The 27058-nt window shown below is 32.3% G+C and overlaps 2 protein-coding genes and 1 long non-coding RNA gene across 4 annotated transcripts; 1 reads left to right on the forward strand and 2 right to left on the reverse strand.

Moving 5' to 3' along the window:
- Nucleotides 1-8003, reverse strand: LOC123715824 (L-dopachrome tautomerase yellow-f2-like). 2 transcript variants are annotated; one of them, XM_045671148.1, is made up of 9 exons: nt 7391-7997; nt 6798-6956; nt 5671-5826; nt 4695-4811; nt 3573-3749; nt 3124-3278; nt 1886-2069; nt 1030-1132; nt 1-127 (listed from the first exon to the last, which is right to left on the reverse strand). In XM_045671148.1, exons 1-9 carry the CDS (start codon nt 7500-7502, stop codon nt 76-78), a joined length of 1215 nt encoding a protein of 404 aa, XP_045527104.1. In that variant the 5' UTR covers nt 7503-7997; the 3' UTR covers nt 1-75. The 2 variants fall into 2 exon arrangements, with proteins under 2 accessions (XP_045527104.1, XP_045527105.1); XM_045671149.1 differs by lacking the exon at nt 6798-6956 and having other exon boundaries at nt 7391-8003.
- LOC123715827 lies at nt 6788-9233 on the forward strand. The gene is made up of 2 exons (XR_006754487.1): nt 6788-6857; nt 8995-9233. It is a non-coding gene; the product is annotated as an uncharacterized LOC123715827 (long non-coding RNA).
- Nucleotides 8544-26519, reverse strand: LOC123715823 (gelsolin-like). The gene is made up of 16 exons (XM_045671147.1): nt 26396-26519; nt 23593-23707; nt 20388-20468; nt 19707-19781; nt 18462-18654; nt 17128-17243; nt 15656-15833; nt 15377-15477; nt 14952-15068; nt 13528-13596; nt 13174-13236; nt 12466-12574; nt 10928-11019; nt 10328-10438; nt 9129-9242; nt 8544-8898 (listed from the first exon to the last, which is right to left on the reverse strand). Exons 2-16 carry the CDS (start codon nt 23704-23706, stop codon nt 8809-8811), a joined length of 1623 nt encoding a protein of 540 aa, XP_045527103.1. The 5' UTR covers nt 23707; nt 26396-26519; the 3' UTR covers nt 8544-8808.
- Between the last annotated feature and the right edge of the window lie 539 nt (nt 26520-27058).

Consider the following 27058-nt stretch of genomic DNA (forward strand, 5'->3'; position numbering starts at 1 on the left):
TTCAAATAATTTTATTTAATAACAAGTTACAAATTTGAAACCCAGAAACAATGGGGTAGCATTATGATATTTAGCTTAATATTTTCTATCACAAACGGTGCCTCGAATCAAATTTTTGACTTGGGACCTGTAAGCAAATAATATTTATATAACTCAACGAGTGCTTTTCATATATAATAATCTAGTTGATAACTTCAAATCACCATAGTTCGCGTTATTACCAACAGATGCCTCTCTATGGTAATGATAATGAAATGACTTAAACGTTCTTAGACAACACGTTCATACCGGCTGTCTATATTCATAATAGAGCGATTACACGTACAGATACCGGCAAACTAGAGCATTAAGCAAGGGAGTGGGGGAAAGTTTGCGCATCGTTCACAGCGCGGGACACAAACGTCAACTGATTTACCAATCACGCGATCGACATTCGACACGTCACTCTCCCGCCGCCACGCACATTGATAAAAATCGCTTCTGCGCAGGCAAGGACATTTGGGAAAGATGTTTGCCGGTATCTGTATAAACGTAGTCTCATACATTTACATGCCTACTTTTATATGGCTGATTGTGTGGATTTCTATAATTAATTATATTAAATGTGCAAATAAACAAATAAAAGATTTATTATTATTTAACTAACATTTCTTTTTACGTTTAGTGACGCGTTTTTCATTTATAACACAGAGGGCGCTGTTTGCAAAATTCGATTAAAATTTGTTTGGCTACATTAATTTTATCCAACAACGCATATTTTATTATTTTTCTGGAAAAATAATCCAATTGATATAAAAAAACGATTTTTTATTGTTAAAAGAATCGATTATAAGAAAAAATCGATTTAACATTCCAGTTAGATACCGGCACTTTTTAATACGACCCTAACCCATACGTCAAAAACATTTCAATTTGAATGATAATATTAAAAATAAAAACATAAAGAACAGAATTCATTAACAGAGGTAATAAAATTATAATTCTAAGTATTTGTATGTCATTTTTTCCCTTAAGATTTAATTAACTTACCTATGTATAAAATAATTGGGTTCTTTCGTATCCAATGTGGAGAAGACGAATCTTGGAATCTGATTCACTAAGACCCATACCTCGTCACCGATCACCTTCAAATCTTAAAGAGCCATTCATAGTATTATTAGATATTAGTAAGAGGTTTTTAGTTCGCGTATACAATTCAATTTAAAGCCAGTGCTAGGGACATTTTTATCCCAGAGGTCGTAGTAGCATGCACCCATGAACTTTCTATGTGCGCATTTCATACTCGCTTGTACGGCGTAACCAAAGGGCGTGTGTCAGGCACAAAAGACAGATCAACTTAAAAAAACAAATGGCCACGGAAAAGGTACAAATTAGGAACTAAAAGGTTGTGATACCACTGATTTTTATACAATTTAAATTAAATTAAAAAAAATTACACGACTGGAGAAATTGATTTACAACCTCAAATAATATTTACCAAAATTATGATTTTCCATTACTTATTAGTGACGTTTGTAGGGGGTACACCTTAGGGGGTACAAAGTTAATATGAAAATGATTATCCGTAAAACCATTTTTTTATGTTTTAACTAAACTCTTTTTATCACAGCACACACAATACAATATGGCAGTAAGAGACGATAAATTAATTTCGTTAAAAGAGTGAATTCAGACTGTAGTTTTTATGAAACAGGAGGTTAATATAGAAATTAATTGTATAATACACTAAATGGTTGGCATTAGCACTACTAAATACTAATTCCATTATTTAATTGCGATATCTTCATCGACGAATCATTGTTATCCGTATCGCTGATGTCGTAATTTATGTCTGCTGAACTGACCGAGCCTTCAGAACAATGAATATATACAAAAATCGTTTTACCAGAAATATACACTAATTTCTCGTGATCTTGCGCCGCAATGGCTACATTTTCGGGCGCCATTTTCGTTTCCACATTCCAACACAAGATGGCGTCATTCGCAACGTTCGCAAAGAAAATTGTTTTCGACTTCTCGTGGTAGGCGTGACTACCACTTTGCGTTTTAGGACCGCGGTTGCCTAACAGCTGAAATAATTTTAGCATGAATTAAAAGTATATATTCTATGGATCACTTTAAAAATATATCTATTATCAGTGGCAAAAGTCCCTAGTTAATAGATTATAAAACAAAGTCGATTCCAGGCTTCTAAACCTACGGTACGAAACATTCTAATTTATTATGTATTGGCATACTTCGTTGACTATACAAAAGCGATCGCGGTAAGGTAGGGCTAGCGTAATTAAGAACTGGTTAAAATATAACTGTATACCCAATTAATATACCCAATAATTGCAAAAAAATAACTACTAAAACCACGCAATGAGACCTACATTCTCTAAATTCAATTCAATTCAAAATCATTTTTTCATTTAGGTAACACAATGTACACTTATGAACGTCAAAACAGAAATGTATATGAAATGCTTCGAATTTTACATTTAATGCTAGTTCTCAAGGGCGTAGAACGGAAGAGAACTGGTAATAAACTCTCCGCCACTCTTTTTAATCGCTTAGTTTTTGTTTTACACAACGTTTGTCGTGTAAAACAAAAACTAAACAACATTATACAACCAAACAACCATTATACCATGTACCAAATTATGGTAATCCGACTTATTAAAGTCCCTTTTCATCACAGAGTAAACACAATTTGACAGAACGAGACTAATGACAGAGATAATTAGGAAATTATTAATTCAATTACAAAGTAAATTTTGTTTTTAAAACACATTTCTTATCATCAATGTTTTATAAAAAACTATCCGTTGGTTCGGCTGTCTCGTGTCAGTATAATATGGAATCCAAGGATCGATCAGACTAAGACTAGCCATTGACGGTGGTGTGTCCTACTCGTAGCACTGGATCCTTATACTTTTAGAAAGACCAAGCGGTATGCGGTCGAATGTCAGTGTGAACGCAACAGGTTAATTCCAACTACATATCGTTCCGCCATTAAGCCGGAACATCACCTACCATTTCCGGTTCGTGTGTCAAAAACGACAATTGTCATCCTTTGTCAGACCCCGATTTAGCGTAAACAGGTAATAAAGAGATATTTTGTTAATGCATCGTAGTTACCTTAGCATTTCCTTGAAACGAATTGTTTTTCAAGTATCCAGTGTCTATCATGTATTCATTTGTGGACATTAAAGGATGATAATACCCCATTGTTCGTCCATTTAAATCCACCAATGCCAAGCTGAATATACCATCAGGCCAACTAATTGTATGGCCTGAAATGAGTTTTAATTAAATTTATACAATAGAAAAAAAGTGCGTGCGTACAAAGTACACATGTCAGAAGTGAAACTTCTTTGTAAATTAACTATGACTATGAAGAAGATACAAGGAGCGATCATGTACCAGTATATGATCACTCCACCACCAACCACTTTACTAGTATTTTTTCTTATTGTTAAGCAAAATAGTAAATATCGGATCTAATAGAGCTAATAAAATATACATAGATAAAAATAACCAATGAACCTAAGTGCTACCAGCTAAAACAAAATTGTTATTAAAATTACCTGCCACTGTAAAATTCAAAGCTGTCTCATCAAACACAAATGATGGGTCTTCGATCCTCCAAGTGGTTTTAGTGCTCAGGGAAAACACTACAATACTATTTGTAGCTAAATCCGTTATATATGCGAATGCCTCGTTACATTTTGATTTGTTTACGTCCACAGTTATTGACGTGAGACCTGAAATTATATTTATGCTTATCTATATCGAAAGGGCAGGCAGATACGACGGATAACATCTTGCTACGGCTCTCGGTTAGTTTCCGGAAATCAAAAATTTAAATAGAACCGTTAAAACACGATGAAAACTGCTAAGATGTGTTTTTGAGTTTAATTAAGAGACGACATTGTTTTAAAGAAAAATATTCTAATAACGAATTATTTATTATATTTTATGTAACGCTTGTATTACACAAGCCTTCGCCGTTATTTCCAGAATAATAAAGAGTTATTTTCAGAATTACTTCTTTCCTCCTATATTTGAAATCTGGGAGTGTTTTTGGAAATATAATTTGATTGTATTTTTAATTTCTATCCGTAATAAATATTTGCAAGGCGAATTTCGTCGCCTTTCAACTGTACAATTCATCTATATAATGAATGAAACTAAAATGTGTTGTTGAAATATGTATTTTAAGGAACAACATTTAGAGTTTTTTTTTTCCTTAAAAACAATCCCTTTTATTCTATTTCATTTATAATACAATATGTTGTAACAAAACAATTTTTGAATTAAAATTGAAACGACAGGCCATACAGGACAGGACACGCGTCTTTTCCACAGACTAACCAACCAATTAAATGAAACATCAGTTAACAAATAATGGACAATTAGTAATCTAAATTAAAAAAGAGACATTTTATTTCTTGACATATATAATATATAAGGAGTTTCAAATATACAACACTGCGATTGCATATATTAGTGGCTCAGAGATATGCTTGTTCATCGAAGAGACCACTTTTCTGTTAATACTGCCGCTTAATCTCGTCAATGCTGCGATGCTGCGTATTCGATAGGTATGATCTACCAAAAACGTATTGAACTTTGGCCCTAAGCTGTGAGTTTGGAGTTAAAAACGTGTTATAAATTAAGAAACAAAAACCATGCGTAAATGTATTTACCTCCAGAAGTCCTTTCGCTGAATAAGTCACTGTCTTTGAGTTCATGTTTCAATATCTGTTTATCAGTTTTCAAATCAAATATCACAATCGACGGTTTCTGGACCTGCTGCCTTTCACCTGGAAACAAACAAATTCCACAATGTAAAGACGAAATAATAATAATGAAAAATAGAAAACTAAGCCAAATTTTAAAAGTTTGTCCCTGTGGCAGTGTTCTTTTGACACCGGCAGCATTTCCTCGCTGTATTGATACTTATTCGTTGAGCGAGGATAGCACCAGCTCTGGTGTCATCAGTACTATCTACCAGGCGTCAACTTAAATCTTTAATTAGCGCTTGTGCACTTGAAACCCACGGCCATTCTCTACTTCAAAGGGAACAAAATCAAGCTTCCGCGCCAGCTTCTTTGCTTGACCGAAGGAAGCCCGTCCTATCCTTCATGGGATCCAATATATCCCATTCATCCACGGCCACAGTCTCTTGCGATGCCTTTTGGCATCTATTTTGCTGAAATAATGACGGAGGCGCGAGAGCGGCGTTGAGCACGGCGTGGCGAGAAAAACGATCTGCAATCTATTGGAAATAGAGGCTTTGGTGGCCTTGGCTTCTTACTACAAAGCCACAGGCACACTTATCGGGAGGACATATGGGCAATCCTAAGCGAAGGCTGATGTGTTTAGAGAAGGATAACCAATGACTTGCTTATAACGAAACGAAAAATCGCCGGCCCAAGAGTATCTTCTTGTCTACCAACTTCTTAAGAGATTTTGCAAGGTATGTATTTTAATTTAGATGGCTCTGAGTAACTGTTATTAAAAGCCTTTGTATCCCCACTTACTGAATTACAAGTATTATTGACGTCAACTTTAAACAACACATAAAATTATAACAGGGCTTGTTCTCGGTGCTTCTGTATGGGTTGTAACTCCGGTCGAACCTAGAATTTTTGGGGCAAAATTTTTAAATAAATAATTTACCAGGAACTTCGAGAAGTCCAGTATCCACCATCCAGAGTCGTTGACACACGTCTATTCTTGGTCTATATACGGAGATCAGTTTAGTACCAGCTGCATATGGATGTAGTGATGGTGATTTGTCCCCAAGACGCACATAATTCAATGTTGATGGGATACCTATAAAAATATATAATGTGTTGGAGACAATAAACTTAAATAATTTAATTAGTGCTGATACGAATATGTAATTTGTAGTTTTATTAGAAAAACGCAAAATCTTTAAATTTCAGCCCTACCTAGGATTGGAACTCGGTACTTCATGAACAACTAGTACCACTTCATGAATAACTAGCACCACTGCATATATAAATATGCAGTGTGACTCTCATCCCTGAGGTTGTAGCTTCGATCCCCTGTGCACCAATGGAGTTTCATTCTATGTGCGCATTTAATATTCGCTCGAACGGTGAATAAGAAATCGTGAGGAAGTTATTTGACGTTAGGTATCCAATGACCATAGCTAAATGTTGTTAATGCCGAAATATGAAAAGAATCCTCAGTGTCAAACTTTAAACATATTGGACCAACACTTAGAATTCGTAGCATGTAAATATATATTGCAAAATAAATGTCATTAAAGCATTTTTTAGATTAGATTGAGTTCAGTACAAAAATTGAATATGGGTAAAACCCAGATAGCGAGATAGCGCACAATGACTCCCGAATGTCATAATGTAATACGGTTTTGACGTACGTGAGTTAGACTAAGTATCGTTTTCTTTATTCTTATTCTACAACGTTTCCTGTCCGAACGTGTGTAGTACAGTGTCTACGCGTTTTTGTCGTTAAAAATAATGTTCCACTCTTGAAATCATTATAACATGCTTGCCGCAAGACACATATAATTTTTTTAATGCCTAATATTGCTTATCAAAGATTAAATATATATTTTTATGATATAAAAAAGCATCAAAGTTGATATTCATAATCTACTCATACGACGTAAAATACTTTTATAGTCTATGCACCCATTGATATTGAAATCTTAAAGCTGTCACGAATGACAAGTGACTATAAAATAATTTTATATATTATCCCCATATTAATATTCATATAAAGATCAATAATATACGTAATCTAATGCATACCGTGCCTTCGTCGCGGGACGGTGACAAACACACGATGTCCATCGTATTCAAACCCTATAGGTACGTTATTGTATTGTATAAAGAATTTGTCCCTTTCCTCCAGTTCGTCGTCAAAATAAACGCCGTCTGGTCGTCTTTCGAAATTTTCATTTTTCCTATCTGAATTAAAGAAAAGTTTCATCTGTATTGGTTTTTAAAATAAGCACATATGCATTTTCCGACACTGTCCAATATTTACTATATTATTCGTCCAACAGGAATGTAGAGAAGTTTTAAAATATATTCAATAGTTTACATCGACTTAAAGCTGACACCTGTAACATTATTATAGCAAATTCTATTCATATAAGCGTATATAATAGTTATAATCCACCCATTCATATACAATAAAAATCGATTCAATAACCTTCTACAAAAGTTTGTTTTTCAAAAAGATCAGTAATTTATCTAAATAGGTAAAAATAATTCCAATTATGTCTATTTTAATTTTATAATATCAAGTACTATAAATATTTATCAATGAAAACCACATTATACCAGTGATAAATGACATTATTTAATTAAAACAGAATAGAAAAAACGAGATTACTTACAAAAAACACCGTTAATGTCATAATTCAATTGTTTCCATGTGAACACGTCATTTAATTTATGAGATAACACGTAATTAATACACAAATAAAACCATAACCCGAGATGTGTCATCTTCGGTCAAACAACATTCAACTCTGATAACTGGTTTATGGTTATAAATAAATGCAATGTTTCAACATAAAAGATATGTTTTAAAATATGTTTGTTGTCTACGTAATATTATCTGTAGTCAATAAATTTTTTTTATTACAAATATTCGTAGTCTGTGAATCTTAATTCATACCACATTTATATGTTATAGATCTTTTTCGTTTTTTCGTGGATTTGTGACAGGTGAACCAAAGGATGTGTAGTATATGAAGGGTTCATTGTTTAAATTTTTATCTAATATTATATTTTCTTATTCAACAAAAGATTGAGAAAGAAGACAAGTAAGGGAGTTCGCAAACGAGACTTAGCGTTGCAAATGACTCCCGTACGTCAAATATGGATTTTGGCATACAGAAGTCATAGTTTGCGATCATTTCTTAATGCGACCCTAAAGTCGCTTCTGACAAACATTGGGATTTTATTACAAAAGTAACAGTAAAGCTGAGAATTTTAATAGAGGATGAAACTGTACAATTTAAAATAACTGATCGTTTATAATGACTGTTCGTACTTGAGTTCGTGTATGCGGTGATATTAGTTATTTCGCCTTGTATTTGCGTGTTGTTCCCACGAGAATGTAAGTGAGTGCTACTGTTTAATCATGCCTCCTGCTGATAGAGGCTTATGAGGAGGATTGCTTAAGACGTCATGTGGAACATGGTGTAATGGTTGCAGCTGCCTACAAACATGTAAAACAAAAATGGCGATTAAAAAGAGTGGCGGAGTGTTTATTGCCAGTTCTCCTCCGTTCTACGCCCTTATTTGAGAATTGGCAGTAAATGTAAAATTAGAAGCATTTCATATACATTTCTGTTTTTGACGTTCATAAGTGTACATTGTGTTGCCTATATGAATAAACGATTTAGATTTTTTTTAAATATATTATTTAAGTCTATAAAGTATTTGACATACGGAATTCATACTTGGACTAAATGCGCTTTTTCATATTATAAAATGACATGATAAATTAAAAAGAAAACAATTAAAAATAAAACACTTCAGTTGATATTTAGAAACAATTTATTTTTATAACAATTGATTGCTTTGCATACAGTTGTAAATGTATATTTATTACCAAGTATTATCTGTACTATTGGGTATTTTAGGTTTTGTACCCTATATAAGTAAATAAAATATTAATTAAATTAGAGCAATCATTGTACTTTATTAACGGCTAATTTATTTGTATATAAATATGAAATTTGATCAAATAATGGACGTTCCGTGACTGTTTTTTTAGACTTTAAAAAAAGTTTTTTAGTTTTTTTTAGTTATTAATAAATTCGTAGAATTGAAAATTTGCAATTTCGTTATTCCGAAGGACCATTTCTCTTTCTTCTTGGTAACTCCTTATTTTCTGTAATGCAATTAAAGTACAATAAATAAAATTGATTAACAATATATTTTTTTAAACCAGAAAATATATGATAAAATGTATGTTTATTATTGACAGCACCAGCAGGCGTATGCAGTATCTTTACTAGTTCAATATGGGGATTTCGTACTACATAATATGTCTTCAGTCGACGACGTTATAATGATTGAAATTGGCTTATACTAACGAAAGAATTGCATATAAACACTTACAAGCCACATATCTGAGTCCCAGTTCCTAAAAGCATTTATAAACTGTGGCGGCTCCATGCCTTGTTTGACAGGCACAACGTCTTGTATAGAATTGCCTATTTCACCGATAAATGCCTGTAAAAATACTTAAAAATAAGAATGGTGACGACGTAAGTAAGTACGAAGTAAGATTATGTCAATTGTCACTCGAAAACTTGTGTGTAAAAAAGTTCACACGTGGACTTCAGAAATTATGGTTTCAAGATATGTTTTTTTTTAAATTTTTAGGTATTATTTTATCAATTATTAATTTTGATATATTTTGTTATAATTCATAATACATATATTAGACTTTTTAAAATTATTTTTTATAAAATTTATTTTATTAAGTTTTATATAAATTTTAAAAGAATATATATAAACTTTGAAATAGTTAAGAAGTTTTCACTTTTAAAAGTTTTTATAATTAATTATATGTAAATAAAATTGATAAATTTCATATAATTTTATAATTGAACTAAATTAATCTCTTATTTAATTTTTTTGCACATCTATGTTTCTTTTTACTTCAGAAAATGATCAAATACACTCTAGTTTAAAGTTGTGTATAATGTTTCCTATCTCATTTTCTCCCACGTTAAATCCTATGAATTATTGTGTCTGTCTCAATAGCGACAACAATTGAGTAATGAAGTAATTTTTAAGTTGCAAAAATTAGTAAAAACTGTGCAGCTGTGTACATTCTTTCGTCGCTTTATTATCCGAGCCCGCAATAAGCTCGACTGTCGGCATCATGCAACAAATTGGTTTTTTCTTTACAAATTGGGATTCCTTGGTCGTGTAGATTGACTAGTCATAGACACGTTTTTCTCCATTTAACGACAACTCTCTATAACACCATAAAATGCACGTCGTTATATACAACTTACACTGGTTTTTCCAAATTCACGTAGTGTAAACGACGCGACACCCAAACGAAAAATACACTTATTAGGGCGTCCATTTCATTTTTTTAAAGTAGTCTGTGCCTTAAAATCAAAACAATTGTTTTTACTAGTGAAATCACCTAGCCAGGTGATTTCACTTTGACTTACATTATTGTAGCGTGATTACTATATAACGCATTCTATTTTTTAAATAAGTAATTGAATACAGTTTTCATTTATTCCGTAAGAGTAATGAGTTATTTGGTTAATTTTTTATAAAATGTTATTTATTACCTTTGCAATATTTGTAATTAACTTTCTTTTATACAAATCAGCTTCTTTGCCAATCCAGATGTAAACATCGTTCGCCATTTGCAGAACAAAAACTTCCGTGTCTAATAAAGCCTAAAAATAATACAAACATTAATTAATAGCTAATAAAATCTTACTAACTAATGTCGTTGTTTTTCTGCAAAACCATAACATATTAAAATAATTTTTTGCTACGTGTATCTATACTAAAAATAAATAAAAAAAGTTTCTTTGGGGTAATCTCTGGATACATTGATCCGATTTAAAAAAGTAAATATGTGATTGTAGTATTTGCAAAGAAAGCTCTAGAAAAGGAGGAGGTTTTCACTAATATCAAGAATTATTGATAAAGGTTTATATATTATATAATTTTTCAATGTCAAGAATGCCCGGGTGAGCAGTGGCGGATCGCTAGTTAGAAATACATGTATATGTTTGGTCCAACCAGAGACGCGCGATACGAAAGTCGTTCCGTTTCACCAATCACAATCAAACAATTCGCGCCAAAAATTGGAATCTAAATTTTTACTACTCTGTAGGTCCTATAAAGTAGACAATATTAAATATACACTAAAAACTTACTCCTTGGTTGTATTCTGGTATTTTTTCGAAACTTATAGAATTGTGGTTGACTATGTTCACTTCATATAAATTGTTCTTCGCGTTTTCGTTACCTAAAGAAACAAACCCAGTGGTCTATTATTTCCACTACTTTAATCACCCATATTTAATTGCAATATTTCTTCTTTCCTTAAAATCTAATATAATACCTAATCTAATATAATAATAAAATCTAATGTAATCTAATATAATACCTAATCTAATATAATAATAAAATCTAATGTAATCTAATATAATACCTAATCTAATATAATAATAAAATCTAATGTAATCTAATATAATACCTAATCTAATATAATAATAAAATCTAATGTAATCTAATATAATACCAAGACGTGTGTGTACTTATGTACACGCGTTAGAAGTTAAACTTCTTAGGAGTAACAAGATAGAAATCTTTCCAACATTTTTATCTTTCGCCTTATTCTACGTTTATAGAAAAAACTTAAATATTGACTATAGGTACTTCAAGGCGTCGGTTTTTTGTGACGATGATGCACGCGCATCGTAAATTTTATTCTCATCATTTTTCCCTAAAGAAATATTACTTCAATAATAATATATGTATTTTGTTTTCATTGCTTCTTTAAAGATATTCATCCTTAATTCTCCTTCTTAGAATAATATCTATGCCAACAGGATCAGAGCAGGATATAAAACAACTGCGCCCTTTTAAACTTCATAATCTCGTAAACGTATTAATAAAGCGTTGAATTCATTATCTATGGAATGGGCCCCAGTATATTTTCTAGTCATGCTCTATATAATATAGACTCCCAGTAGGATGTTTAATAAAATGAAACGCATGCAGTCATGATATTTTTTTATTTAAATTACATAATTGAGTATTTGATGCAACGCCCATATGCAATGTACTACAAACGTGCAATATAGGTAACAAATATAATGTCGTATTATAACCATATTTTTCAGAATATAAACGTTCGTTACAGAACGATTAATAAAATAAGCACATATGACGTCATTGAAATTAGGCTCGGTTCGCGGTTTTTTTTACTTTCATTGATGTGCCTTTATATCAAAACTTATTGATCAGATGTAGAACAGCCTAAGAGTGGTATTCAAAAATAAGAACTTAGCACTAAGTGAAGACTACTACGGGGGCTTGATATATATAAATCACTTTGCGATAGGCGTCACCCAATGCAAACAAATTTGTATGGTCACGTGACCAAAACGTGACCTAATGCAGTTTTACATACAAATTGCTTTGGCTGTAGTGGGTCACGCCTGTCAAAAAGTTAATTTGTCTCTCTGTACCTCAAAAATATCATATTTCCCGTTGAATCTCGTTCAAATCCAGTTCTTTTTTGACATACATAGTGCTTACTGCCAACTCTTTAAAATTTACCCACAGATTAATAAACTGGATCGAACTAAGTATAATATAACATGCTTTTATAAAGCGCAGTTTCACCGATCTCTATCCATAAATATACACTAAAATATCGAGTTTAAAAGTCGTGCTTTTTACAGACCAACTGATCGCACTATACGTGAATGCGACATTCCGGCATCACGCCAAGTGGAAAAGTATTGCTTGAAAATAGCTGGTTCCGTGCCTTGGGGAATTTTTACCACTTGTACCTGAGAAAAGCAGAAATATGTTTAAACTGTCATGTTATATTTATTGTTATATACTGACAGGCTGGCCGGCTGACCTAGAACCAAAAAGTTGACGGCGTGTATCAGGAAGCTGATGAGTGATTAACTGTGACCCACACCTAAAAAGGTAGTGCCACTGACATAGCAGTAGAGTGTCAAATCTCCGCTTTCCTAAAAAAATATTATCTTTGCTTAAACTTAGATCTGGTGGGATTGGCTTTATCCAGGCCCTGGCGAAAACGACTCCGGAAATATCCTCATGATATTTTATCCATCCTGGTTTCGTACGACTGAACATTATTTATTTTAATATTTATGAAAAATTTTATATCATCCCTGACTATACCTAGTCTTAGGGTGAAAGAATATTTGAAACCAGTCTGATTTAAAGATTATTTGATTAATTATAAATTGAATAAATAAAGAAATAATAGGAGTTTCATTTTGATTTCAACTTCGCAACTATTACAATTTAAAATATTTTTTTTATGTAATGTATATATTATATTATTGTAATCTTGCAATAAATGTAGGACATAAAAATAGTAATTGACTATAGAGCTATTCTAAATTTTACTTACCCATGACGGATAGTTCTTCGAAGCCAATAATTGCTGAGCTTTTGTCATAACTTCTGTTTTTTCCTGAAAATACAATGTTCATGAAAAAAAATCCCTTTAGGACATTAGACTCTATGACCGCATTAAGTTCGATTTCTGAGTTATTGTTTTGTTTTGGAGGAAGAAAAACAGGACCTGTACAACTATTAACAGTTCTTTAAACTCAGAAATATTAATTAAAATAAAAAGTATCTGGGTTTCAATCCCATAATGAGATAACCAATCACGATTTTGATACTATGAAATAATGTTCAGGAAGACAATTTATGGCCAAGAAGAAGAGTTCTTATGAGTTAGATTAAACAATTGCCTTACCTTAGGTGAAGCCTGCTTTCCGAGCCAGACGTAAACACTGCCGCTCACTGTGTCCAATATGTATGTCTCCTGTTAATAAAAATTAGTATTATTAATTTACAAAATCATTCATAAACGGTTTTACTATCAGTTCCCAATTCAAGGTCGTAGAGAACTGTCAAGAAACTCTCCGTCACTCTTTGTTTTAGTTTATAAGGAAATTGTGAACTTGTAATGAAAATTAATCGACGAAATGTACGTTTGCCGTTTGACGCCCGTTATAACTATATCGACACTATACAAAAACCGATAGTTGTACCAATACAATAGAATTCAGCCGGGACCTTGGATTTTGGTGAATATAACCGGTATGTTGTTCTAACGATGTCGTCGTAAACGATTTTGACTGTATACAGAGCGTCCCAAAGTTATGGGACATGAAGGGAAAGTACCCTAAATATCGTAGATTGATTATTTTAAGCATTTATTTACTTAATTTACAAAAAATCCCCACTTCATTGACTACGACAGTTTCATGTACGTTTTTAATTTGATTAAAGTGATTAATTTAATGCTGTTCCTTTTGCTTTTTGGTCATTCCTTCGATTGGTATCATAAAAGTAGGGTTTTTTTTTACATTTAAGTCGGTTCGATTCCCAAACGAGGCAAGTAATTCTTAGAAACTCTTTGAATGCAGAATTACTAACTTTAAAAAATAACAAAAAGTCTTCTTTCAGTAAAATACCCTAAGATATTTAAAGTAATTTCCCTTCATATCCCATAACTTTGAGACGCCCTGTATAGGTAAATAATATTAAAGGTATACATGTTGTCATATCTTTTTTTAAATAGCTTATATCAAAATATTACCTCTTCCCTGTATAAATATTTTAGAAATGTTAATGTTAATGTGAAATGTTATTCGTTCACAAAAACATACATTTTCGTCAACGAGAATGGACGACTGTCGAAGTAGACATGGAAAGACTTTGGCTTTGCCAAATATAAATCTGGAATTGTATAGGAAAAACAGCTTTTGTATGGCAATCAAGGTTTATTATAATTTACCAAAACCATTATAAGATTTTCCTATTTGGTTTTTTTTTAAATTGACTTAATAACTACTTTTTAAAATAAATTATTCTATCAATGATAATTTGCGTGAAACATTCTAATTAATATTAATTTGATAACGTAATAATATATTTTAATAATGTTATGATAAAATAATATAAGAATTGACTCATAATGTAATTGTGACTTCTATTCTACAGATCCGGCAAAATTCTTCAGCCTTAAACAAGGGAATGGGGGAAAGTTTGCACATCGTACACAGCACGGGACACAAACGTCAACTGACCAATCACGCGATCGACACGTCACACTTGCCGTATCGGTGTGAAGAACGTTATTTATATATAGAAAATGGATATTCTTGATAATACCTGTGGTTTTAGTTGTGCCTGTGTGTATGGCTTCTGTAAAGCTTTGACTTTGACGGAGCCCGTGCTGTCAGATACTTCCGAGAGCGTTGCTACGTTTTCTTCGGTCTTTTCAAAAGCCTGAAAATTAGAAAAATATTCAAATAGAGTTTGGTTTAATATTAAAAGGAAAACTTTAATTGTAAACTTTGTGTTGATGTTGTTTTCTATATATAAAAGCTTTCTTTAATAGAGTATGCCGTCCTTGAAAATATGCAAAACCGTAGGTGTAGGAGTATGTTGCCGGTGCTTAGAGGCCTATTTTCTTAAAGGGTGGTGTCGGTCGGTCATGGTTGGCAGCAAGATAAACTTGGTAACAAACACGAAACTCTAAGTTTTATTAGCCGCTATTAAAGTTAATTAAATTATTTAACGTTTTAAAATATTACCTGATCGTCACCACCAGCGCTTTCCTCTGGCACGAGGTCCTTACTGCCGGATCCGAGGATTGTGAAGAACTTTTGAACGTCCACTTCACTTGAGTATTTGTCTAAAATTTAAAATTAGAATTTAACAAGAAGTTGCAATAAACTTTAGCTAAAATACACAAATACCAACCAAAACTGTCCGCCGGAAATGCTTTTATTTGGAATTTTTCGACATAACGTAATTAGAAAGCAAAAATTACATCACTGCATCCGATTTTTATTTATATGTAAATAACTCACCAATTGTTTCAACTTTTCCTCTTCCATGATGATCCTCGTCCCTGATCTGGGTAGCCATGGAGTTAGCCTTCAGTTTCTCCACATTTTTGGCTTTATCTCCGACGAATACCAATATATCATTGTCTTTCTCCAGAATGAAGCAGTCTCCCTTGTTCATGGACGAGAATAGAGGGTCTACCTGAAGAATATCAAGTAATCTATGTGAATAGCCGCAATGTAAAGCGTGATCTTAAAAATCTTCGAAACTATGCACCAATAATTATTATTTTGTATAAAATTTAAAACGCTCTTTAACACATAATAAAAAACTTTACAGGGGTTTACAATATACTTACTATAGTTATAAAACAGGGAATATATTATATATCTATGGGAAGATGAAAAAATAGTTAGTTGAAAACTATGTTTTTTTTTATATTTAATGCTGGTGTCCTGTCGAGTCTTAAGAATGCGGTCATTTATTTTTAAATATTATGGAAAATATCGCCACTTTTAATCATACTTTAGATCAGAATATTTAAGAGAAACTTTAAAACCATTTCCGATATAATATTATCAGCCATTAATCTATACAAATTGTTATGTTTAATTATGTTTACTTTGAGTTTCATTATTTTATGGACCCGCTGAGATGCTTTCTAGACAAATCCGCAACGTAATTTGTTTCTAACTAATTATGTTAGTTGCCACCGGAGGCCTAAAAACCATGTTCTTCGAAAAACTGCCACATAGACCTTTTTTTTCTTTATATTAATTTTATTATTACTATGTAGGTTAAGAAAATTTTATATACTGTATCTGTAACACGTAAATAACGTCATCGTAACGTAAATATCGTCATCGATATATACGAGTATATTTCGATATATTCAATTGAGTGGTCGAACCAAGAAGAAGCCTTTAAAAAGTAGAATCTATGACGTCAGTATTGCTGACGTCATTATCGTCAACAGTTTATCAGCAGGTCCTGTTTATGTTAAAATTCAGATCGTGTTTTGGAAGACATTCTTCATGTCAATAATCGATATTACGTGTGTGTTTTTATTATAATGGAGTCTGGACACGATAATTTTGGCGACATATATCTAGCGGACAACTAACTTAACTGTTTAAATAATAGCCCAGTCTCTTTACTAAATAGTGCCGTTCAGTTAGCGGCCTGAATGATATGTTCTTTGATTTTCTTATTTGGTGATTACGTAAACAGTAATTATTTACTTTTTTACTCATATTACCTACACATTGTCTATGATTGAAAACGAAATGCATTTTCGAGGATTCCTATTAAAAATGAATATACCTTTATGTACTATTCTTTTTGAGAGCTTTGCTTACCTTTGACGACAAGAGGAGGGGGGGGGGGGGATAAATTGCAGTAAATCTGCTTTTGTAATTCTTGAACGGCCCCATAGCTTGGAAAGTATTTTTCAAGATTTTCTCTTAATAATATAAGTAGAATGATCATAATATACCTGTCGGACGCGAACGTTTCTTTTTCCTTTGACTTGATACATTTTCTTTTCCGATCCGGCATTGGTGACTACATGGTTAAAGCCTGATGGATTACCACCATCCAAGTAACGTATTCCTGTAAATAATAATAACAAATTTTATTAACCTAGATAAATACATGATGTTTAGCGTACGGTTATACCCAATATACCATATGTCCAAGTGATAAGTTTTTTAGGTTGTTAGAAAATTATCCGAAATCTTGCCTTTAAAACGTCGTAACTATTGATGTTTAACAACAACAACCTATACGAGTAAATAGGTTGTGCGTGTATTTTACTGTTAATTTTCTAAATAAGTCAATCAATCATATAACAACAATTTCTGAGCATTCAAAGTCGTAAATCTGTGTAAATGATAACTACCAAAGCTTTGTTTTCAAAAGTTCTTTAGAAATTACCTTACTAATTACTACATCAGAGACATCATATATCAGGGATAGACATGTCATTAAGAAATTTTAATGGAACGAATGTTTAATCTACACATACTTAGAAAGTCAGAGACTGTCAGAGACCACAACAGTTAGTTTGCGCCTCAGACGCAAAAAATACAATATATACACAATAATACAAGGCCAACACGGCTCTATAAAGATGTAGTAACACCTAATAAAAAATTAATATATAAAATACAATATAGTAACTTCATATGTCTCTGTAAAGGAACTGACTTTACGAACATTGATTTGAATAATTTTGATTTTCTAAATTTTACATTAAAAAAACTTATATTATTACTTAACTGGTGGAATATAACAGTTTTCATTTGATTATGACCTAATAATGGATACTATTTGATCTATGCAATTTCAATATATCAAATATATTGTCTTGACTGTAGGCAAGCATATTTATATATTTACAACCAAATTTTAATATTTTTTTACTTAATACGTTTTACAAATAAATCGTTTCCAGTAAAGAGTCAAGAAAACTATGAACAAGCCGGGAATGGGAAACTGCTGTACTATAATGATGCTGTACAAGTGGAGTAAATAACAAAATGGTTATGTTTTCGCCAACTATGATAACTGATATATTGAAGCTTATCTGAAGTGTTACGCTGCCCGTAGACATTCTCAATGCCAGAGGGCTCGCGTGTGTGTTGCCAGCCATTCAACAATTGGTACACTCTTAAAAGACCCTAACTCGTATGGGTCGGAAATACCTAGGTATGGGCTTTCTGACTATCGAATCTCTAAACGAAATTAAGCGAAATCCTACGAAGCTTGATGAGTCTTAATAGAAATCGTGATATTCAGCTCAGGAGTAATCCTCAAATCTGCACATACCAGTTGGGAAATATCCCTTGAACTGCTGACTCTCCTGGCCCATAGGTTCTCTGTGCTGCACAGCTTTTCCATCAAACTTGTCATCCAAACCAACAGTCAAGATCGCCGCCGCGCCAGATTCATCCTGAGTCGCCTGGCTCCCGATCCAGTAGTGTATATCCCATGACAACTTGTTTTTGTTATCTGCTGTAGTCTGCAATAAACACATGACCATTCTTTTAATATACGTTAAAGTATTTATGAACGTTTCGTTACGCACTTATAAATACTAAATTAGTTTAATACGTAACTGTTTTCTTTAATAAGAATTAACGATATTTTAGTTAACATTCACTCGAACGGTGAAGGAAACCGGCTTACCTTAGACACAAAAAGTAGACGGCGTGTGTCAGGCACAGGTGGCTCCACATGCCTATTAAATTGATTAGATCATGAAACAGATAAGGAAACCTGAGGCCCAGACCTAAAGTAGGTTGTAGTGCTTGATTTATTTTTATATTTTTCTATTGAAGAAAATATGTATATTTTAGCTTGTAAAAGCGTGTAAACGAATAAGCTGTCCCAACCCGATAAATTGTCTTACGTATACCGGGAATTCTCCTCTTTTTATTCCAAACTAGCGGATACGACAGACGCTGTCCTGCTGAATACATAAATAAAGATACCGACTGCAAAGAAACTGCCGGCCGCATCTGATTTTTGAATCTAAACCATCCAGGCCACATACAATAACAATCATTCAAATCGGTCCAGGCGTTTAGGAGGAATTCAGTAACATTACACACGTACAGTAGAATTGTATATAAAAAGATAAGGTAAAAAATAAATAAACTTAAGTGGAAATAGGCACTCGGAGGAGGCCTTTGCCAAAAAAGAGCACACAGATACTTAAAAAGAATGAAAGAAATACAAAAGTGTATAAAAATTATCTGAGATAAAAAGCTACTATTAATTATATGAGATACTAAGATTTAACATTGTAAATTGTCAGCACATACATTTATGTTCAAATAAACATTTCCTGAAACTTACTTAAAAACTCTATTCGAAATTTTAATCTCGAAAATATACCACAGAAGCTTGTACCAGTTTACGTTTTTATATTAAATCGTTTTATATAAATTCCTGTCTGTAAAGTAGAAAATTAATAGTAGAAATTAAGTTGAAAAACTTTAACTTCGTTTTCGTTTTCGAAAGCGACAACTAGTATATAAATGTTAGTACATCTACAATGTAACACATTACCTTCAAAATGATGTATGAATCGCCCTTGAAGAACTTTCCGAAATCATTCTGAGAGACGACAGTTGGTTCGAAATTCTGAAAATGATAAATATTGATATTATTATTATTTGCCAAAAATTATGTTTATATGGTTTAATTTTGGGATGCTACTTGTGGTGACTGGTCGGACTTGAATTCGTGTATGCGGTGATGTTAGTTATTTTTGATTATGTATTTGCGTGTTGTTCCCAGGAGAATGTAAGTGCGTGCTCCTATTTCACCATGCCTCCTGCTGATAGAGTACAAATCTTTGTTTTTAATAAAATAAGTTATTTTATTATTAATTATTACTTAAGATGTCCTGTGGAACATGGTATAATGATTGCACCTCCTTACAAACGTTATGTAAAACAAAAATCTGGCGATTATAAAGATTGGCCAGTTCTTCTCTTCCGTTCTACGGCCTTGATTTGAGAACTGGCATTAAATATAAAATTAGAAGCATTTTATACACATTTCTGTTTTTGACGTTCATATGTGTACATTGTGTTACCTATATGAATAAATGTTTTTTTAACAATTTAAAGTTAATTTATATACATTCCCTGTGATACATGGCCTATCTCACCAGTCATGGGTATATACAAAAACTTCTAGAAAATCCTTCAGGACTCCTACACGTTTTTATATCGGAATACTTACATTGATTCTCCACACTTCAACACCAGCCCGTTGGCCTGCGTTGGCAAAGGCTGGGTGTACTCTGGCTTTTTGTCTGGCATCCTGAAATCACGTTAAATCTAAAATTAAATGTATAGAAAGAGTTTTCCTCTAATTTTGACTTTGTTTTCTTTGGAGTAAAGACTCTTGGGTATGGGGTTCAGTGGACAGGCGCTAATTATTTTAGTTGGAGCCTGGTCGATAGTACCGGTGAATCCAAAGCTCGTACTTCCCTCGCTCAACGAATAAATATCAGTACACTGCCACAGGGACCAGGACTTTGTTTTTTTAAAATTATAGTTATTATTACTATGTATGTTAAGAATATTGTAAATACTGTATACTTGTTATAATGCAATAAATGTTATAAAATATTTTAAAAAAACTTAATTAATTCTTGTAAAAGAACAAAATAAAACTATATATCTCTATATATATATATATAACATTCTCGTGTCACAATGTGTTGCCATACTCCTCTGAAGCTGCTCGACAGATGCTTATGATTATTTTTGTTTTTATTTTTTTATGATACAGCATACAAAAATACATACATCCCTTAATTGTCAGCCCTCTACGATCAACCAGTATTTTTACTATAGTAGATAGGTATATTTATTTTAAAAAAAAAATTCCTGGAAATATAATATACATGGCAAAACGACGTTTGCCGGGTCATATATATTTTTCGAGTTACATATATATTTTTAAGAAAATAAATTACCGACACTAATTTTGTTTTTTATAACATATATAAATGTATATTTTTATACATTTTACTTGTATATTTTACTACTGTTTGATTTCTGAACGAGTAGAAGAAATGCGATATTAGTCCAATTATTTAACATCTATTTGGTATTTTGATCAACTAAAATTGTTATGTTATTGTTATAACTTATAGAATAATGTTTACGAATATACAGAAAATGGTTCATAAATATCAGCCAAGTATCGGAGAAGTTAGAAATTAAATTATAATATATATGTATATGTTGTTGTAGCGGATAAACTCTCAGTTTGGCAATGTTTCCCGGGGCGGTGGTATCACTGAACATCAGGTCCTAATGCCCGTTTTCTTCCGTCCGTTTGCTGGGAACTCTAACAATTCGATAGATTCATGGAACTGTTTATAGATTATTCCGGTGGTGGACAAATTGATTATAAAAAATGTGTGCGTGTACGTGTGTACACTAGGTAAACACGTAGGAAGTGAAACTTCTTTATGACCTTATTTTTCGAAAAATGATCTACTATATGCAACTTTACAGAAATTGGTTAAATAAAGTTAAATTAGATAAAGTCAAAAGGCTTTTATTATCATAAACATATCATACAAATAATACAATTATTTCATTTTACCTTATTGCTACTAAGATGATTACAGAATTTTATTAATTGTAATAGATTTATTACTATCCATTGTTATCGTTTTTATATATTTTTGTTATTGATGGCATCGAATTTCTTCGAATCAACCGTGGTAGCGACAAAAAAGATGGTGCGTAACGGAAAAATGTGACAGCAATTTTTTTTCCAACGAAGATATTATTTATAAAGTAGATTATAAAGAAGTTTCACTTCAATAATTGATATTTTGATTCTGTACTATCCACATCATTAAATGACTAATCCAATAACATCTATACTAGCGTTCTTTGTTTTGAACTTCTCCAATTAACGTTAATAAAGCTAATTGCTTAGAAGCAACGTTTTTCCAATTGTATGAAATAATTGTTTCGCTAGCAAACTATCGTGAGTCACAGAATGAACACAATGTAAATTACGCGTATGAGTAAGAAAAATAACGTTGTAAATACTAAAGTGTGGAGGATTTCTGACCTTGATTTTTTATACAGCTTTTATAACATGAAGTTCAGAACGAAGCCATATTTGGGTCTGTAATGATATTCTTTTGTTATTTAGAACACGATATTTTCGATTCCGTTACACAATGATAGAAAATATCCCATTGAACGGTTCGGTTCGGAGAAAGGCAGGACCAAGGATTTAGACGTAGGATAGAAGCACTGTTCTTATGGGAGGTCAGAAGACAAACTTTCCCAGACCAAACTGGGGAAACTAAACTAAACTAGACCCCACTTGGAATCTGCACACGAAATCCTTATGCTTCAATCCTACGTCTGAAATCGCTCATGGTAAATGTTTATTATATACGTGTTGTGAGGTGAATTTTACAGTGTGTATGTCGCAGCCAACTAGCTTAATTGTATAACCGCCGCTTAAATGTAAATATTATACTGTCTAGGGAATAATAATGTCTTGTTTCCAAGTGACATATGTGCTTCTCCACCCTGAGGTTCAGTTACAGATCACGGAAAATTGAATTTTCTTCCCGCTCATTTGCTCGGTCGGTGAATGAATACCTTCCTGCCTAAGCCTTTAAAATTAGAAGGCTGAAGAGCTACTTACCTATTAATAAAAAGAAGATCATGAAACAGATACAGAAATCTGAGGCCCAGACCTAAAGTAAGTTATAGTGCTTGATTTATTTTAATGTTTATAGAGTTTTATTTCTCATTATACAAATGTATTTTATTTACATGAGAACGAGATACACGTCACCATCAGCCGTTCCAACTTCAGTCTACTAGTCTCGTTCTGATATGTATCTTTAATATTACGAATTCTAAACGTTTATTGGTGAAATTGGCACACCCTCAAGCTTAATAGACTTCTTCAAATAATTTGTACGCGGCTTCGGTGAGATAAGCAAACTCGCTCGACGAGTATAGCGTGTACTGGTGTGTTTGATTTATTAAATGATAAACTACTATGGAGAGAGTTATTTAAAAAAAATACAGGTGCTATAAGATATAGTTGCTTAACCGTCATAATTTTGGTTATATTCAATTTGGTCCTATTTTTCTTTACTATTTTAAGAAATTTTGGGTTGTAAACAAACGTGTATAGATACCAGCAAACATCTTGAACAAATGTTCTTGCCTGCGCAGAAGCGATTTTTAGGTATGACTGGTATGCGGCGGGAGAGTGACGTGTCGATCGCGTGATTGGTAAATCAGTTGACGTTTGTGTCCCGCGCTGTGAACGATGCGAAAACTTTCCCCACTCCCTTGTCTAATGCTCATGAAGTTTGCCGGTATCTGTAAGCTGTCCGAACTTCATAGATCGACTCACTTATACGGGAATTGAGCTATGTAATTACCTTGTCATTAAGCGAAGTGATTTGCGGTGAAATAGGTACCGACTGCTGTCTGTTTGTCACTCTCGCGGATGCGCAGACGCACAACGCCAAGGCCACTACGTAGATGAGCTTCATACTAAAACAATTTATTTCATAAGTTAGACGTTCTGTCCCATCTTACTTTTATTGGCCTGTTTATTAACCGTACTTATTTTATATTCCAATATATTGCTACGCAGGACATGATATACATATTAATATAATATATATATTATATTTCGGATTATAATACCTGCAGATGAGTTTCACTTTCGTACGTCGAAGCAGGATACGAATTTTCACCTGTATCACCTCAAAGACAGTCGTTTCACAACGTTAACGTTTAACGTTTTTAAGTTAACAAGTATTTCCGAACCAATTCGACTTACGGTCCTCCAGGAAAAAGTGTTTAAATTTTTAAAACCACAGCAACGCATTTGCGAGCCTTCTGGTAATGTGCGTGTCTATGGGTGGCGATATTACTTAATATTAGGTGAGCCGTATCCGTTTGTTACATTTAAAAAACCATCAAATTTATTTATTAATCATAACCAATTACTCGAAACGTGTCTTATATTTGACATATAATTAAAAAACGTATAAATTTTAAATTTAATAAATGAACTAACTGGCCTGATATCATTTTGTCATATATGTTACTGTAGATACTGAGATTTAATTGAATTAGGATAAAATAGAGGTCGATCGGTAAAAATTAAGAATCTGTTTTTAATATGACCTATCAGACTTGCCGAATACATTTTTATAAAATGTGTAGAGTTTTTACTAATATTAAAAAGAAGTGAGGATGGGGAATGGAGGGGTAACATTCCTGGATCTCCCAGAAGTTGGATTTGCCAAGCCAGAGTAAAAAAAACTATTGTTTTGTATATCATAAAATGTATCTTATATAATATATGAAAGTTAATCCTCTGCCGTGTCCATGCCTCTTAGCGTAAAACTCCAAATCAGTATACGGAATTTATTTCTGTTTTCACCAACATTTGGAAACCTTGAAAAAAGGTTTCCTCAATAGGTTTATTTTCCCGTGCAGAATGTTAAACGCACGCATATACAGAAATATCGAACCTACCTCAGAGATGAGAGTCGCTGCAGCCACTAGGCCAACTGTGATCTAGCTTGTTTGTAAACAAGGAAAAGATCTACTATAAGCTCTATAATTGTAATTCCATTCACAGCCTTAGACACTGCTTACTTCCGTCCGTAATTCCATAACTAGCTGCCCCCGCGAACTTCATTTCGCCTTTATATATGATTATTTTACGATTTTTTAGAAGCTACATACCATACGGAAGACTTTACTTTAATATGCCATACGAACGGTTCGCTTTTCCATAGAAATACCTAAATGCAAAATAAAACTAAATTTTTGCAATTTTTTTGTCCATAAAAACCTGTCTCAGTGTAAGAATAAAAAACTCGATTGGTTCATCCGTGTTCCAGTTTTGCGCTTAGCAACATATTATGCGATTTTTATTTAGATATAAAGTAATATTTGTACGTATAATATATATATATATATATATATATATATATATATAACAAGCGGACCCGACAGACTTTGTCCTATATTAACTATGAATATTGATTTTGAATTGGTATAATTAACTTCAAAAATATTACAAACATACTTACCAAAACTCTATATTTAATATAAGGCGCGATAGCTCTAACTAACAGTGATGAGCAATAAAAAAATATATTTTGCTAGAAATTATAAATTAATTATTCTATATGTATTTTATCAATGTAATAACTCCGATCGAAGCATTTGTTTTAAACGATATTCAGTTTTCCTACACCCTCTTTGACGATGTTTTCAGCACTCTGTCAATGTTATGTAAAACACCATAAGGTTTGAATGAAATCGAAAAAAAAAACTATTTTTAAATTTTCAAATTCTCAGCGCAATTTTTTTTAAATTTTTTATTTCAAAAGAACCTTCTCCTGACAATAACAAACACAACAAAAAAAGAATTAGCGAAATCGGTCCGAAACCCGAAACCATGACCAAGGAAACTACGTATAACTATTCATTTTTATAAATGTAGATAGATGAATATAATATAATATCACGTAGATTTAAAAGTCTTTGTTGTAATGTTTTTATCACGTACTATAAATATGCCTATAATTATATTTTACAGTTTTTCTGATCAATATAAGATAGACTTTTGTCTATGTCTATACAAAACATATGAATTACTGATTTTTTAATTCGTGTATGAAGTGAAAATGACATTGAAACAAATCGAACGTATGATCCCGGGGTCAGTTTGTTATCAATGATGATTCAATGGTTAACGTTACAAACATTTTAAATATAATAATATATTTCTATATCTTTATATGATTTGTATGAATTTACATACATTATTTATTTATTTACATTTTGTTACCTTATATAGGAAGGAATAAAGAATCTTACTGGGGTAACTCAATAAATGTATAACTAAATTAATGATGGAAAAATAAATAAAAAATAATTACCTAGGCTGTGTAAGTGCAAGCAATGCATAAATTAATTAAAATGGTAAGCAAAGCAAAAAACAACATCTAAACGCTACTTTTATATGCGAAGCATTTCTTTGCATCAACAAACAAAACGAACAAACTTTAAATATTCTCTTTAATAAAATGATTAGCATAAATTACATCAAAACATAACAAGTTCTATAACTCCAATGACGACTGCCAAAATAGTTTTTAAAGTTTTTAAAACATTTATTTATTAGTCTAAAAATAATGATAGTATAATACTTACTTAGGAAGCTGCGAATACACCTCAATAAGAGAAACTTAGTTATAACGTTACATAAACGTCTTTATATAATGCCCTCGCGATATAAACTGTTTTACGTAGTCGATTCTATGAACACGCTTGTTGATCAGCCAGGGCCGGAGTGAAAGGCTTTATGGCTACGAATTGTATGTTGATGTTATCATAATAAAATAACAGATGGAAATTAGTTTTAGGCTGCCATTTATTTCCAACACAAATATACAGTATTTACAATATTCTTGTAGGTAGGTTACATAGTAATAATTAAAAATTAAAACGCCTATTTATTTCTTGCAAAGAACAAAGTAAACTCAATACTATTTGTTACATATTATATTTTTTTAAGAAAAGTAAATTATACTAATTATTATTATTATTTTTATGTCGTCCGCCCATCTCGTGAGCGGTCTTCCTCTGTTTCGTTTCCCAATATGGCCACCCCACTGGGTCACTCTTATGGTCCATCGATCGTCAGAGAGTCTTGCTACATACCCTGCCCATCTCCACTTAAGCTTTAGGGCATAGTTTAGTAGTAGCTTTAGTAATGCTTCTTATTTTTGAGTATCAGTGTGTTGTTTGACAAGTTTTGATTTTTCTTTTTATCTTCTCTGCATATTCCCAAATCTGGCAAGCATATGTTAGAAA

Source organism: Pieris brassicae, chromosome 10, assembly GCF_905147105.1.
Source record: "Pieris brassicae chromosome 10, ilPieBrab1.1, whole genome shotgun sequence".
Taxonomy (NCBI): Eukaryota; Metazoa; Arthropoda; class Insecta; order Lepidoptera; family Pieridae; genus Pieris; species Pieris brassicae.

Bases quoted from the DNA above. Each gene is read 5' to 3' on its own strand.
- LOC123715824 (XM_045671148.1), bottom strand. From the start codon at position 7,502: ATGACACATCTCGGGTTATGGTTTTATTTGTGTATTAATTACGTGTTA. The intron at 4,812-5,670 runs GTAAATTATTTA...GTTTGTTTCCAG, and splicing joins TGGACTTCTCGAAGTTCCTG to GTGAAAGGCAGCAGGTCCAG. The intron at 1,133-1,885 runs GTAAAACGATTT...TGGCTCTTTAAG, and splicing joins GAAATTAGTGTATATTTCTG to ATTTGAAGGTGATCGGTGAC.
- LOC123715823 (XM_045671147.1), bottom strand. From the start codon at position 23,706: ATGAAGCTCATCTACGTAGTGGCCTTGGCGTTGTGCGTCTGCGCATCC. The intron at 19,782-20,387 runs GTAAGTATTCCG...TATCATTTTCAG, and splicing joins TTGAAGTGTGGAGAATCAAT to AATTTCGAACCAACTGTCGT. The intron at 13,597-14,951 runs GTATTATCAAGA...TTTTATTAACAG, and splicing joins AGGCACAACTAAAACCACAG to GAGACATACATATTGGACAC.